Below are 14,596 nucleotides of genomic sequence, written 5' to 3'. Positions count from 1 at the left end.
GCACACGCAAATACAAATGCCTTTCTCTCTCCAGGATACTGCTTCCTGCCTGGGGTGAAGTGCTCCTGGATAGCCTGAATTTATTGGTGTCAGCCTGGTGCTGCTGGCCACACAGGCTGTCCCGGGACAGAACTTACAAACCCATGCATGTTTGGCGCACACAACAGGACAGCTAGAAAGGACACAGGTCCTTCTCAGTGTGTGCTCGCCCCGATTCCTGGGTTCCACATCCAACATAACAGTACATACATCTGGCTGCGACTGTTTCTCTGCTTTTGGCTGTGGAGCTGGAAGCCACCAACCAGACTACTGACCACTTGTGCAGGTTTTCAAGTCTGGTAGCTCCGCCTCCCTCCTGTCAGTTGTTTTTAGTGTTGCTGCTTTTCATTTGACAGAAGGATGGTATTTCTTCAAACTTAAAAATCCTTGGCCCTGTAAAACAGAGTGTTAATATCCTCATTGATGTGATACTGGCAGCCCCAGCTTCTTTCCTGAAGGCTGGACACATGGTTCCCTAGGGAATTCTGTGTAAAGGGCCAAAGGCCCCGTAAAAGCAGTCTGGCCAAATCTTGCCCTTAACACATCCAGATATGTTTTTCCTAAATTTGTCTCCATTAACAACATTGTTGCATATCTAGTTTCTAAGCAGAAAACCCTAGAATTCATTTTGACCATTGCCATTATTTATAACTAGTTTGTCACCATTCCAAATAAGCTTTATCTCTGATCTGTCAATCCCATTTCCCTAGATCAAGACCTTAGTTATCTTTCCATGATGAGACTGTCACAGTAGGCTCCAAACTGGTCTCCGTGTCTCTAGGCCCTCCCACTCGTAATCCTTCCATATTGCCAATACTGACTCCTCTAGAATGTCTGTCTAAATCTGGAACTGTTTCCTTTGAGAAACATTTGCTTAGCTTTGCTTACAGATTAAGTCCACATCATTGGCCTGGGTTGATCATTGCTCTCCCCATCTGCACTGTGAGGAGACACACCAACTTCTGATTCCCAGACTTGCCTCGGACTTTGCTGCCTCCTTTCTGTGCTCACGCAGTTCTGCCATCCTGCTCTACCCCCTTGCTTTTTCATTTCAATTCTAACTTAATCTTCCCCACCTCCCCAGAGCCCTCCTTGACTCCTCCATGGGCCTCTCCCCTTGAAAGCTTTGTTCCCTGCATCAGCTCTGCTGCCTTTGCACTCCCTGTGGGGCTCAGCACATGCGGTTACAAGTGTTCCCTGTCTTTGGCAGTAGAACACGAATTCACTCATGGCAAGGTCTGTCTTGTGCATCTCTGTAGTCCTAGCACCTGGCATAGACGGTACTAGAAGACACTCAGATTAGGCTGAATTGGATAGGAATTTCAAAGTTCTTGGTAGCTTATTTCCCATTTAGCCAGGCATTTTGTACCTGGTTTCTAAACTAGACATGTGTCAAAGCCAAATATAGAATAGAATAGTCTTTGCTGGTAGTGTTTGTGCTTTTTTTAACCTTTAATGTATTACATGGAAATGTCAATATTTCATTTCCTCACCAAAACCATCTGTGTCTTCCCACAGACAGTCGCTGTACTGTGCTACGGAAACAAGACAGTGGGGAAGCACCAGTAAGTTACATGCTCACTGAGATTAAGTTAAAAATAATATCAGAGCTGTCTTCCTTAGTAGATTGTGGTTGCCTTCTGTTCTGTCTGGGAGGTCAGAAATTCTTCAAGCTTAGGAAGGTGATCAAGTAAAGAACAGAACAGCATTGTGGCAGTTTGGCGGGTGGGGGGGACTGCTTGTTTACTGATCCTCCTTTAAACAGATTCTGTCACAATCTGCCATGTCAGATACTGCCTGGCTAGGTGTGGACTTGCAGCCAGCATACCTCGGAGGGAGGTGAATGCTTCACTGTGTGTGTCCCGCTGTCCGACCACGTGCACGATTCTGGTTTGCTCCAGTAAAAGGACCATCAGGGAAAGGCTATTCTGGCGTATAACCACTTACCTACTTGAAATAACATAAACCTTGTTGAAAATGAGGTTCGAAAGTTGGGGAAGTTTAATTTTACTTCTAACTTTAGGCATTATTAGACTTTTTTCTTACTTTCTATTATAAATTATAGCATGTAGACTAATTCACTCTGGTGTTGGTTTGTTTTTTTTTTTTTTTTTTTTTTTTTGACAGAGTGGACAGTGAGAGAGAGAGACAACAGAGAGAAAGGTCTTCCTTTGCCGTTGGTTCACCCTCCAATGGCCTCTGCGGCCAGCACGCTGCAGCCGGCACACCGTGCTGATCCGATGGCAGGAGCCAGGTACTTATCCTGGTCTCCCATGGGGTGCAGGGCCCAAGCACCTGGGCCATCCTCCACTGCACTCCCTGGCCACAGCAGAGAGCTGGCCTGGAAGAGGGGCAACCGGGACAGAATCCAGCGCCCCGACCGGGACTAGAACCCGGTATGCCGGCACCGCAAGGCGGAGGATTAGTCTAATGAGCCGCGGCGCCGGCCTGGTGTTATTTTTATTAACCATTTTACATACATGTAACTTTTAACTAGCCTATGAAAATCAATATGTTTTGTTTATGTTGTGTTCATTGTTTTTTCCCCCTCCTTTTTTAGTTAAGTTCTACTAAGGTGAAAAACAAAGGCAAGAAAAAAAAGCCAAAAGATTCAAAGGTATGGTGTATTTTCTGTATTAATTCTTATCTAAACCGCCCAAATGGGTTTTTGGATATAGAAGTTAGAATCAAGCAGTTCTGGGAATATTTTGAAACATTTTATATAAGAGAAAGACTTTTTGGGCTTCAAAGATACTTTTTAAAGTCTAGGCTTGGTTTTTGGTTTTTGTTTTTAAAATTTACTGATTTGAAAGAATTAGAGAGAGAGAAATATCTTTCATCCCTTGGTTCTCTCCTCAAATGGCTGCAATGGCCAGTGCCAGGCCAGACTGAAGCCAGGAACCAGGAGCTGCTTCCAGGTCTCCCCCTTGAGTGGCAGGGGCCCAAGAACTTGGGCCATCTTCCACTGCTTTCCCAGGCCCCTTATCAGGGTTCTGGATCAGAAGTAGATCAGCAGGAACTTGAACTGGTGCCAGTTTGAGATGCAGCATCACAGATGCAGTTGTAGGAAAAAGGGGAAGGGGTGCAGATTGCTGTCTCCTCAGCTGGGCACCAAATGTAAGGAAGAGGGCACAGAACAGAGAGGAGATAGAATACAACCTCAGAGCCAGACCAAGTTATTCCAAGAAAATAAACTCGTAGAGGTCAACCAACTGCCAGCTTGCAGAGTCGGAACACATGGCTCAGGGCCCAGATCGCAGGGGCTGGGCTTTTCTGTATCCTTGGTGGGCTAGGGATGGGGGTGTGGGAGTAGGCAGCGGTGAGCTAGGGATAGGGGTGCAGGAGTAGGCAGCGGTGAGCTTCTCCATGCAGGTTTTTGGGCTTCTAAACCTAGGGAAGAATGCAGGGAGTGGGTGGAGAACTATAGGCTGTGAGACTGAATTGGGATTCAAGGACAAGGGATAAATTCTGATTTTATCTGTCTTTTGGGCAATGAGCTGCAACGGCTGAGGCTTATGTCCTTGTTCCCTCAATCCTGACTCAGAGTATAGATAAGGAGATGGGGTGCCAGTTTCTTTCTGGCTACTTCGCGCTGATATGGGTGTAGACGTGGGGTGAGGATCTATTCTTGGATCATATTGAAGAAGGAGAGCGGTCTTGTGTTGCTCCTGTGAGATGACTTGAGATATATGCTTCGTAAATATTATTATTACTAAATTGTTGTAAGGAGATAGGAAAGCAGAATAATAGAATCTAATTTTAAAATTTTTTGTTGGAATTATTTCTGTTGCTCAAAATACTTACTGCCTAACATATTCAGAGTAAGAGTGATGCAGGATTGATGTGGGGCAGTGGTTAAGTCACTGCTTGTACTGTTGTCATCCCCATCAGAGTGCTGATTCAGGTCTAGGCTGTTCTGCTTCCCATCCAGCTTCCTGCTTATGTGCCTGGGGAAGGCAGTGGAAGAAGGCCCAAGTGCTTAGGCCCCTGCCACCCAGATGGAGTTCTTGGCTCCAGGCTTCAGCCTGGCTCAGGACTGGCTGTTGTGGCCATATGAGAAGTGAACCAGTGTCTCGGTCACTCTGCTTTCAAATAAATTTTTAATAAAAGAATGATGAATGCTAGTCATCATAACAATCTTAGAATGGATTCTTTTGTTTCTCTCACCTAAGGCTCTACTCCAAGCCTTTGAGATAATAAGTAGATAATAAATATTTTTAAGTCTCCTAATGGGTTCTTTCTTCTTTTTAGTACTTTTATTTATTTATTTATTTATTTGAAAGGCAGAGTTACAGAGGGAGGAGGAGAGACAGAAAGATTCTTTCATCTACTGGTTCACCCACATATGGCTATAACAGCTAGGGCTGTGCCAGGCCAAAGCCAGTGGTCTCATTCAGGTCTCCCACATGGGTACAAGGGCCCAGGCGCTTTCTTCTGCTGCTTTCCCAGGCACATTAACAGAGAGCTGGATTGGAAGTGGAGCGACTGGTACCCATATGGGATGCTGGCATCACAGGTAGAGGCTTAACTTGCTAAGCTGGCCCCTTGATGGCTGGTTAATGGCATGGAAGGAGGGGACTGGCTGAGGAAGTAGTCTACTTTTCCAAGAGGATAGAAAAACCCTTTCTTTGACCCTATCTTTAGTTAGCTAAACTTACACTAAGTAACATTTAAATTGTGTTTAAATTGAAACTATCCTAAATGTTAATTTGAGCTTTTTTTTCTTTAAGATTTTGTATTTATTTATTTAGACAGAAAGAGAACCGTCTCCCATCCACTGGTTCACTCTTTTTTTTTTTTTTTTTTTTTTTTTGACAGGCAGAGTGGACAGTGAGAGAGAGAGACAGAGACAGAGAAAGGTCTTCCTTTTTCCATTGGTTCACCCCCCAGTGGCTGCTGAGGCCGGCACACTGCACTGATCCAAAGCCAGGAGCCAGGTGCTTCCTCCTGGTCTCCCATGCAGGTGCAGGGCCCAAGCACTTGGGCCATCCTCCACTGCCTTCCCGGGCCACAGCAGAGAGCTGGCCTGGAAGAGGAGCAACCGGGACAGAATCCGGTGCCCCGACCGGGACTAGAACCCGGGATGCCAGCGCCGCATGTGGAGGATTAGCCTATTGAGCCACGGTGCTGGCCTGGTTCACTCTTAAATGGCCACAGTGGCTGGAGCTGAGCCAATCCGGAGCCAGGAAGCAGGAGCTTCCTCCATGTCTCCCACGCAGGTGCAGGGGCCCAAGCACTTGGGCCATCTTCTGCTGCTTTCCCAGGCCATAGCAGAGAGCTAGATCAGAAAAGGAGCAGCCAGGACTCGAACTGGTACCCATATAGGATGCCGGCACTACAGGTGGAGGCTTAGACCACTACACCACAGCACTGGGCCCCAATTTGAGCTTCTGTATAACTGTTGAAATTTAGATCACCACAGGATCCTGTTCCAGGAGAATCTGCATCTGTCTTTTATCTATTGGCAGTTAGCATGCATGTTTATATAAGTACTCATCAGCTTAAGTGGTAAAATTCCTCTTTCATGGATTTTAAGGAAGAAAATTATTGTCATTTTTTTTCTTTTAACACAGCCTATGTTAGTGGGCTCTGGAACAGCTTCAGTCACAGCGAACGATGAGACTGTCACTCCAGGGGAAGACCATAAGTAAGGACAGTCTTTTTGCTTCATTTTAACCCACATGTTTTCACTTAATAGGTGGTTTCAGCATAATATACTGTTGATTTTTCTTTTGTGACTCTAACTTTCCTTTTCAAAGATACACATATTTTATGACAACCTGCTGTTATCTATCGTGATTGAATTTATGGCATGGTTGTAGACATTAAGAAATCATTCAAACTGTTAAAGTTGCAAGATGATGAAATTTATTCAGTAAGTATATGTTGAGAACCTCCTGTGGGAGGCACTGTGGGAAAATCCTAGGAGAAAATGTCTAGAAAATAAGCTTTTAAATATTCAGTGGAAAGAATACCCTGTTGATAATTATTACCTGTTTTGCTACAACAGGAAGATATTTTAGGAGCTATATATGCTGTTATGGCTTAACCTTATACATTTGTTATTTTTAATGCCCTCTGATGAAACTGCGTTTTCAAAAAGCAAATAGACATAAGAGATCAAACTAGTGGGCAGGCGGTATGGTACAGTGGAGCACCTGCATCCATATTGGAGCACCTGGTTCAAGTGCCAACAATTCTATATTTCGGATCCAGCTTCCTGCTAATACACCTGGGATACAGTGGATGATGACCCAAGTACTTAGGTTGCTGCCACCATCGTGGGAGACTCAGACGGAGCCCCTGGCTCCTGGATTTGACCTCGCTGAGCCCTGGCTGTTGTGACCTTTTGGGGAGTAAACCAGCAAGAGAGGATCTCTATGCTGTCTTGGTCACTCTGCCTTTCAAATAAATCAATCATTTTTTAAAGATTTTTGTATTTGCTTACTTGAAAGAGTTACATTAAAAATGAATCTTACTGAAGAATGGGATGGGAAAGGGAGCAGGAGGTGGTACAGTTTGGGCGTGGGAGGGCGGGTATGGGGGGAAGAACTGCTGTGTTCCAAAAGTTGTACCTATAAAATTTATATTTATTAAATAAAAGCTTTCTAAAAAAAATAAAAGAGGTACAGAGAGGCAGAAGAAGAGAGAGGGGGAGGTCTTCCATCCGCTGGTTCACTCATTGGATGGCCGCAGCGGCCAGAGCTGTGATGATCCAAAGCCAGGAGCCAGAAGCTCCTTCTGGGTTTCCCACACGGGTGCAGGAGCCCAAGGACTTGGACCATCTTCTACTGCTTTCGCAGGCCATAGCAGATAGCTGGATTGGAAGTGGAGCAGCTGGGACTTGAACCTGTGCCCACATAGGATGCCAGCACTGCAGGCGGAGGATTTACCTGCTACACCACACCACCTGCCCCTGCAAATAAATAAATTAAAAAAAACAAACAAAAAACATAGTGAGTAGCAATAACCTTTTTTAAAAGATTTTATTTATTTATTTGAGAAGTGGAGTTACAGACAAGAGGGGGGGGAAACAGAGAGAAAGATCTTGCATCCACTGGTTCACTTCCCATACAGCTGCAATAGCCAGAACCAGGCTGATCGGAAACCAGGAGCTTCTTCAGGGTCTCCCACATAGATGCAGGAGCCTAAGCATATGGGCCATATTCTGTTTTCCCAGGCCATAGCAGAGAGCTGGATTTTAAGAGGAGCAGCTGGGACTAGAACCGGTGCCCATATGGGGTGCCGGCGCCACAAGTGGAGGCTTAGCCCACTGTACCACAGAACCGGCCCCAACAATACCCTTTTTATATCATTTTCATTATTTTTTAAAACTTTGTTTGACAGGTAAAATTACAAACAGAGAGACAGAGGGAAAGGTCTTCCCTCTGTTGGTTCGCTCCCCAGATGGCCACCACGGCTGGCGCTGATCCAAAGCCAGGGGCCAGGTGCCTCCCCCAGGTCTCCCATGTGGGTGCAGGGGCCCAAGCAGCTGGGCCATCCTCCATTGCCTTCCCAGACCACAGCAGAGAGCTGGACTGGAAGAGGAGCAACTGGGACTAGAACCCGGCACCCATATGGGATGCCGATGCCACAGGCGGAGGACTAACCAAGTGAGCCACGGTGCCGGCCCCTGTCATTTTCATTATTAACCAAATGGGTTTTTTTTCCCCATGTCTCTTAATGGAGTTACAAGACAGGTTAAAATTTGCAGTCATTTTTATGGATTCTTTAAATGGAACAGTTGTTTTAAGTTAAATAATAATGGCCTGTCTTGGGGCTGGCGCTGTGGCGCAGCAGGTTAAAGCCCTGGCCTGAAGCGCTGGCATCTCATATGGGTGCCGGTTCGAGACCCAGCTGCTCCTCTTCCGATCCAGCTCTATGCTATGGCCTGGGAAAGCAGTGGAAGATGGCCCAAGTCCTTGGGCCCCTGCACCCATGTGGGAGACCCGGAAGATGCTCTTGGCTCCTGGCTTCAGATCGGTGCAGCTCTGGCCATTGTGGCCAGTTGGGGAGTGAACCAGCGGATGGAAGACTCTCTCTCTCTGCCTCTCCTCTCTCTGTGTAACTCTTTCAAATAAATAAATAAACCTAAAAAATTAAAAAATAATAATAGCCTGTCTTAGTCTATTTGGGCTCTGTAACAACGTACCATAAGCTGGGTGGGTTATGCACAACAGAAATTAATCTCTCAGAGACGCTGTGAGGCTGGGAAGTCCAAGATCAAAGTGACTGTAGGTTTGGTGTCGGTAAGGGCCTGCTTTCTGGTTCACAGATGCCACTTTCCCACCATGTCTCCCATGGTGGCAGAAGGAAGGAAGCTCACTGGCCTCTTTTCTTTAAGACACAAGTTCCTTTTGTGAGGGTTCTGCCTTCATGACCTAATCAACTCCCAGATGTTCCCCAGTCCAGCACCCCACATGGGTGATTGGCACTCACCATGGGCACTTTGGGGGAGACACAAACATTCAGACCCATAGCACAGCCATTCCTGAGATTGACAGTCTTGTGCCAGGTACTGTTCCAATGGCTTCACACATGTAAACTTAATTAACCCACTCATCTACTCTAGGAGAGAAATCCTGTTATTAAGGCCACTGTAGCTAAGGAAACAGGCAGTGTAGTTAATGATTTGCCAGGAACACAAAGCTAATAAATAGCAGAGAGAAGATTTAAATATGCTATATGGTTTTCAGATTACTTGACCTTTTTGGAGTGCTAAAATCTTTTATTCTTAAGTCTTTCTACCTATGTCTTTTACCTCTCTAACCTTAGTTTAACTTAATACCACTTACAATAAAATCTTCATTTTTCTATTATTAAGACAACATTCATCTCCTCAAAAGCTGTAAGTTTTCAGAAATTCACAGCAAGGTGAATTATTAATTTTTTAAAGATTTGTTTATTTTTGAGGCTGGCGCCAAAATATGCTTAGCAGATAAAGCCACTGCCTGCAGTGCCGGCATCCCATATGGGAGCCAGTTCGAGTCCTGGCTGCTCCACTTCCAATCCAGTTCTCTGCTGTGGCTTGGGAAAGCAGTGGAGAATGGCCCAAGTCCTTGGGCCTCTGCACCTGTGTGGGAGACCTGGAAGAAGCTCCTGGCTTTGGATCGGTGCAGCTCCGGCCATTGCAGCCAACTGGGGAGTGAACCAGTGGATGGAAGACTGACTCTCTCTGCCTCTCTGTCTCTCCTCTCTCTGTAACTCTGACTTTGAGAGAAATAAATCTTTTTTTTAAAGATTTTTTTTAATCTTTTTTTTTTAAAAAAAAAAAAGATTTATTTCTTTGAAAGGCAAAGATAGAGAAGAAGAGAGAGACATCTTCCATCCACTGGTTCACTCCCTAAGTGACTGCCACAGCTGGGGCAGCAGCTGGCTGAAACCAGGACACAGAGGAGCTTCTTCATGGTCTCCTATGTGAGTGGCAGGAGCCCAAGCACTTGAGCCATCTTCTGCTGTTTCCCAGGCACATCAGCTGGGAGCTGGATCAAAAATGTAGTAGCCGGTTCTCAAACTGGCGCCCAAATGGGATGCCAGCACTATAGGCGGTGATTTAACCTATGCCATCGCACTGACCCCAGTATGAAATATTGATTAAAAGTGTCAGAGCCAGCATTATGGCACAGCAGGTTAAATCTCCATCTGCAGCACACAGACAAACCATGTGAGCACCGGGTTGGGACCTTACTGCTCAGTCCACTTTTGATCCATCTCCTTGTTAATGTGCCTGGAAAGCAGTGAAGCAGTCCACGTGCTTGGGTCTCTGCACCCATGTGATAGATCTGGAAGGTGTAAAATGTTTCCATGACCGTAATTGTGGAAAATATTACATTTCTCAGTAGTATTTTTTTGTAATGTATTACTATCATTCTGTTTATTTCAATTAAGTAATATTTTGGTTCATCCAAAAGTATAATTCTTCACACACAGTTTTTGTTTTTGTTTTTTTTAGCAGACGCAATTCAGACTCTGCAGGCCCATTTGCAGTGCCTGACCATCTTCGGCAAGACGTGGAGGAATTTGAAGCTCTCTATGACCAACACAGTAACGAGTATGTTGTTCGCAACAAGAAGCTGTGGGACATTAACCCAAAACAAAAGTGCTCAACTCTTTATGAGTAAGTAGGGTGACATTGCTACAACTGTTGTTTTAGACTGAGGCTGCAGTTAAAAATCAGAAGTTTTAAAATTTGTGTCCCATATTTATTGATTTTTTATTTTTTTAAAGATTTATTTATTTATTTGAAAGTCAGAATTACATAGAGAGAGGAGAGGCAGAAAGAGAGAGAAAGTTCTTCCATCCAATGGTTCATTCCCCAGATGGCCGCAATGGCCGGAGCTGCACTGATCCGAAGCCACGATCCAGAAGCTTCCTCCAGGTCTCCCACACAGGTGCAAAGGCCTAAGGACTTGGGCCATCCCCCACTGGTTTCTCAGGCCACAGCAGAGAGCTGGATCGGAAGAGGAGCTTCCAGGACTAGAACGGCACCATATGAGATGCTGGCGCCTCAGGCTAGGGCATTAACCCACTGCACCACAGCACCAGCCCCGTGTCTCATATTTATTAAATAGCCTTCAGAACCTCTGGGGAAGAACATTGTCAGTGCTTTGTCAGGTGTTACACTGAATTAATTGAGGGTTTTTAATGCTTAAATTTAGAATCCCAGTGATTACTAGTTTTGTCAGTTTGAGCGACTAATACGGACATTTCCTACTAAGCTATCCTGTGATTCCCTGGGAGGAACTATTAATAAAGAAAGAATCATGGTGATTCTGTGATCCACATTACTGTGTGGCTGGATGCATTGTTTGGCCTCTCACCATACTCTTATATACTGGTTTGGATTTACATTTCCCTGATGGCTAGTGATCCTGAACATTTTTTCATTTGTCTGTTGGTCATTTGAATTTCCTCTTTTGAAAAATGCCTGTTCATGTCCTTTCCCATTTCTTAACTGAATTGTTTGGTTTTTTTTGAGTTTCTTGAGCTCTTTATAGATTCTGGATATTAATACTTTATCAGTTGCATAGTTTGCAAATAATTTCTCCCATTCTGTTGGTTGCCTCTTCACTTTGCTGAGTGTTTCTTTTGCAGTACAGAAGTTTCTCAATGTGATGTAATCCCATCTGTCAATTGGCTTTGATTTGATTGCCTGTGCTTCTGCTGTCTTTCCAAGAAGTCTTTCCCTATGCCAGTGTCTTGCAGGGTTTCCCCCAATGATCTCTAGTAATTTGGTGGTACTGGGTTTAAGATTTAGGTCTTTGATCCATTTTGAGTGGATTTTTGTGTAAGGTGTGAGATAGGGGTCTTGCTTCATATTTCTGCACGCAGAGATCCAGTTTTCCCTGCACCATTTGTTGGAGAGACTGTCCTTGCTCCAGGGATTGATTTTAGCTCCTTTGTCAAAGATAAGTTGGTTGTAGATGTGTGGATTGATTACTGGAGTTTCTGTTCTGTTCCATTGGTCTACATATCTGTTTTGTTTTGTTTTGTTTTGTTTTGTTGTTGTTGTTGTTTTTTCCAGTACCAGGCTGTTTTGATTAAAACTGCCCTGTAGTATGTCTTGAAATCTGGTATTGTGATGCCTCTAGCTTTGTTTTTGTTGTATAAGATTGCTTTAGCATCGTTTGAGCATCATTTTTTTCTAGATCTAAGAAGAATGTCCTTGGTATTTTGATTGGAATTATATTGAATCTATAGATTGCTCTCAGTAGTATAGACATTTTGATGATACTGATTCTTCCAATCCATGAACATGGGAGATTTTTTCATTTTTTTGTGTGTTTTTCTTTAATGTTTTGTAATTTTCATTGTAGAGATCTTTGACTTCCTTGGTTAATTTATTCCAAGATTTTTTTTTTTTTTTTTGACAGGCAGAGTGGACAGTGAGAGAGAGAGACAGTGAGAAAGGTCTTCTTTTGCCATTGGTTCACCCTCCAATGGCCGCCGCGGCTGGTGCGCTGCGGCCAGCGCACCGCGCTGATCCGATGGCAGGAGCCAGGAGCCAGGTACTTTTCCTGGTCTCCCATGGGGTGCAGGGCCCAAGCACTTGGGCCATCCTCCACTGCACTCCCTGGCCACAGCAGAGAGCTGGCCTGGAAGAGGGGCAACTGGGACAGAATCCGGCACCCCGACCGGGACTAGAACCCGGTGTGCCGGCGCCGCTAGGTGGAGGATTAGCCTAGTGAGCCGCGGCGCCGGCCTATTTTTAAAAATCTCCAAACATAATTCTTTGAATTTTTGAAATAAACACATGATCCCTTCAGAATGATAGTTTGTGTTATTCACCTAGGATAAAGGAAAGAAAACTTCAGCTAACCTCGGGTGCATGAAAAGAGTGTTTAGGAAAAGAATATTGGATGAGAAGTTGAGAATACTGGGGATGGTGTTGGCATTGTGGCAAAGTGGGTTAAGCTCCTGCTTTGGACACCCATCTCTCATATTAGAGTGTGCCAGATCCAGTCCTGACACCTCTGCTTCTGATCTGTCTTCCTGCTAATGCTCCTGGGAGGCAGCAGATGGTGACTCAAGTGAGTGGGTCCCTGCCACTCGTGTGGGAGATACAGATGGAGTTCAGGGCCTGGCTTCAGCTTGGCCCATCCCTAGATGCTGTGGGAATTTGGGGAACGAGTCAGTAGAACCTCCCCGTGCCTCTCCCTCTCAGCCTCCTCCTTCCTTCCCCTTTCTCTGCCTTTCAAGTAGATGAAATTAAATGGACATTTAGAAAGTAATACTAGGGGGGCTGGCGCTGTGGCACAGTGGGTTAATGCCCTGGCCTGAAGTGCCAGCATCCCATATGGGCGCCGGTTCAAGGCTCGGCTGCTCCACTTCCGATCCAGCTCTCTGCTATGGCCTGGGAAAGCAGCAGGGGATGGCCCAAGTCCTTGGGCCCCTGCACCCGCGCAGGAGACCCGGAGGAAGCTCTTGGCTTTGGATTGGTGCAGCTCCAGCCGTTGCAGCCAACTGGGGTGTGAACCATTGGATGGAGGACTCTCTCTCTCTCTCTCTTTCTTTCTGCCTCTCCTCTCTGTGTAACTCTTGACTGTCAAATGAATAAATCAAAAAAAAAAAAAAGTTTAGGAAAGCAGATACATTTTAAAAAAAAGTAATACTAGGATAATTTCTACCAAGTAACCTTTTATTGATATTAAATAAGAATCCTAGGATAATTTCTACAAACTGACCTTTTCTTGATTTTAGTATTTCTCTTTAAAGTATGGAATTAGCCTAATTTACTTTAATGACCTCTATCTGGTTCTAACATTTTATGATTTTGACAGTTGAAGCAAATTATTCTTCATTAGTTTTTCCTACCACTACTTCAGTGGTATTAGCTGTCAGCAAAGATTTATTAAAGACATAAGGCTAAGCAGTGTTACAGATTCCAGAAACAGCAGAAGGTGTGGTCCTGTCATGCAGCCTTCAGCATTGCAGGACTAAGATGACCGTTGGTGGGGTTACATTACTGCAGATAAGAATCACGAGCGTTAGAGCAGAGTTGTGTGCAGTGGGTGAAGCTGCTGCCCAAGAAGCCAGCATCCTTTCCGAGTGCCAGTTCGAGTCTTGGCTTCTCCACTTCTGATGTATCTCCCTGATAATGGGCCTGAGAAAGCAGTGGAAGATGGCCCAAGCGCTTGGGCCCCTGCCACCCACGTGGGAGACTTGGGTGGAATTCCAGGCTCTTGGCTTCGGCCTGGCCTAGCCCTGGCCATTGCAGCCATTTAAGGAGTGAACTGGCATATGGAAAATCTCTCTTTCTCTGTTTATTCTTTTTTTTTTTTTTTTTTTTTTGACAGGCAGAGTGGACAGTGAGAGAGACAGAGAGAAAGGTCTTCCTTTGCTGTTGGTTCACCCTCCAGTGGCTGCCACGGCTGGCACGCTGCGGCCAGCGCACCGCGCTGATCCGATGGCAGGAGCCAGGTGCTTCTCCTGGTCTCCCATGGGGTGCAGGGCCCAAGCACTTGGGCCATCCTCCACTGCACTCCCTGGCCACAGCAGAGAGCTGGCCTGGAAGAGGGGCAACCAGGACAGAATCCAGCGCCCCAACCGGGACTAGAACCCGGTGTGCTGGCACCGCAAGGCGGAGGATTAGCCTAGTGAGCCATGGCACCGGCTCTCTGTTTCTTCTCTTCCTGTAATTCTGCCTTCCAAATAAATACATCTTTTTAAAAAATAAATGCTAAAATAATAAGAACCATGAGCATGTACGAAACTGATTTTGCCCAGAATAGTACTGTGGAAGTACTTTCCTTGTTCTTTAAATTTTTATGTATTTGAGAGGCAAAGTGAGAGAAATAAAGAGTGAGCGAGCACACCCTCATATCCTCTTTTTGAGTCCCCAAATGTCTTCAGTGGCCAGGGCTGGGTTTGGCCAAACTAAAGATGGGAGCCAAGAACTCAACCACAAGTCTCCCCATGGGAGGCAGAAAGCGTATTATTTGGCCATCACTGCTGCCTCTCGGGGTCTGCATTAATAGGAAACTGGAATCAGGAACCTGATAGTGAATCCAGGTATTTGGATGTGGGTTGCAGGCATCCTAGCCACCATCTTGTTAGG

General features: G+C 45.3%; 1 protein-coding gene across 28 annotated transcripts in view; it reads left to right on the top strand.

Annotated features, from left to right (window-relative positions):
• Nucleotides 1-14,596, top strand: part of TTC3 (tetratricopeptide repeat domain 3) — a 127,103-nt gene that overhangs the window by 74,401 nt on the left and 38,106 nt on the right. For all 28 annotated transcript variants that reach the window (XM_008274871.5, XM_051833619.3, XM_089331420.1 and 25 more), the window contains 4 exons: nucleotides 1,558-1,604; nucleotides 2,600-2,656; nucleotides 5,613-5,686; nucleotides 9,992-10,156. In XM_008274871.5, the coding sequence (XP_008273093.4) occupies nucleotides 1,558-1,604; nucleotides 2,600-2,656; nucleotides 5,613-5,686; nucleotides 9,992-10,156 (343 nt within the window). The remainder of the gene's footprint in view (nucleotides 1-1,557; nucleotides 1,605-2,599; nucleotides 2,657-5,612; nucleotides 5,687-9,991; nucleotides 10,157-14,596) is intronic.

The sequence above is a fragment of the Oryctolagus cuniculus genome, chromosome 4, assembly GCF_051225735.1.
Source record: "Oryctolagus cuniculus isolate XC-2025 breed Fujian yellow rabbit chromosome 4, ASM5122573v1, whole genome shotgun sequence".
NCBI lineage: Eukaryota > Metazoa > Chordata > Mammalia > Lagomorpha > Leporidae > Oryctolagus > Oryctolagus cuniculus.
Note: the sequence above shows the minus strand (reverse complement) of the source record. Positions and strands in the feature narration are given on the sequence as shown.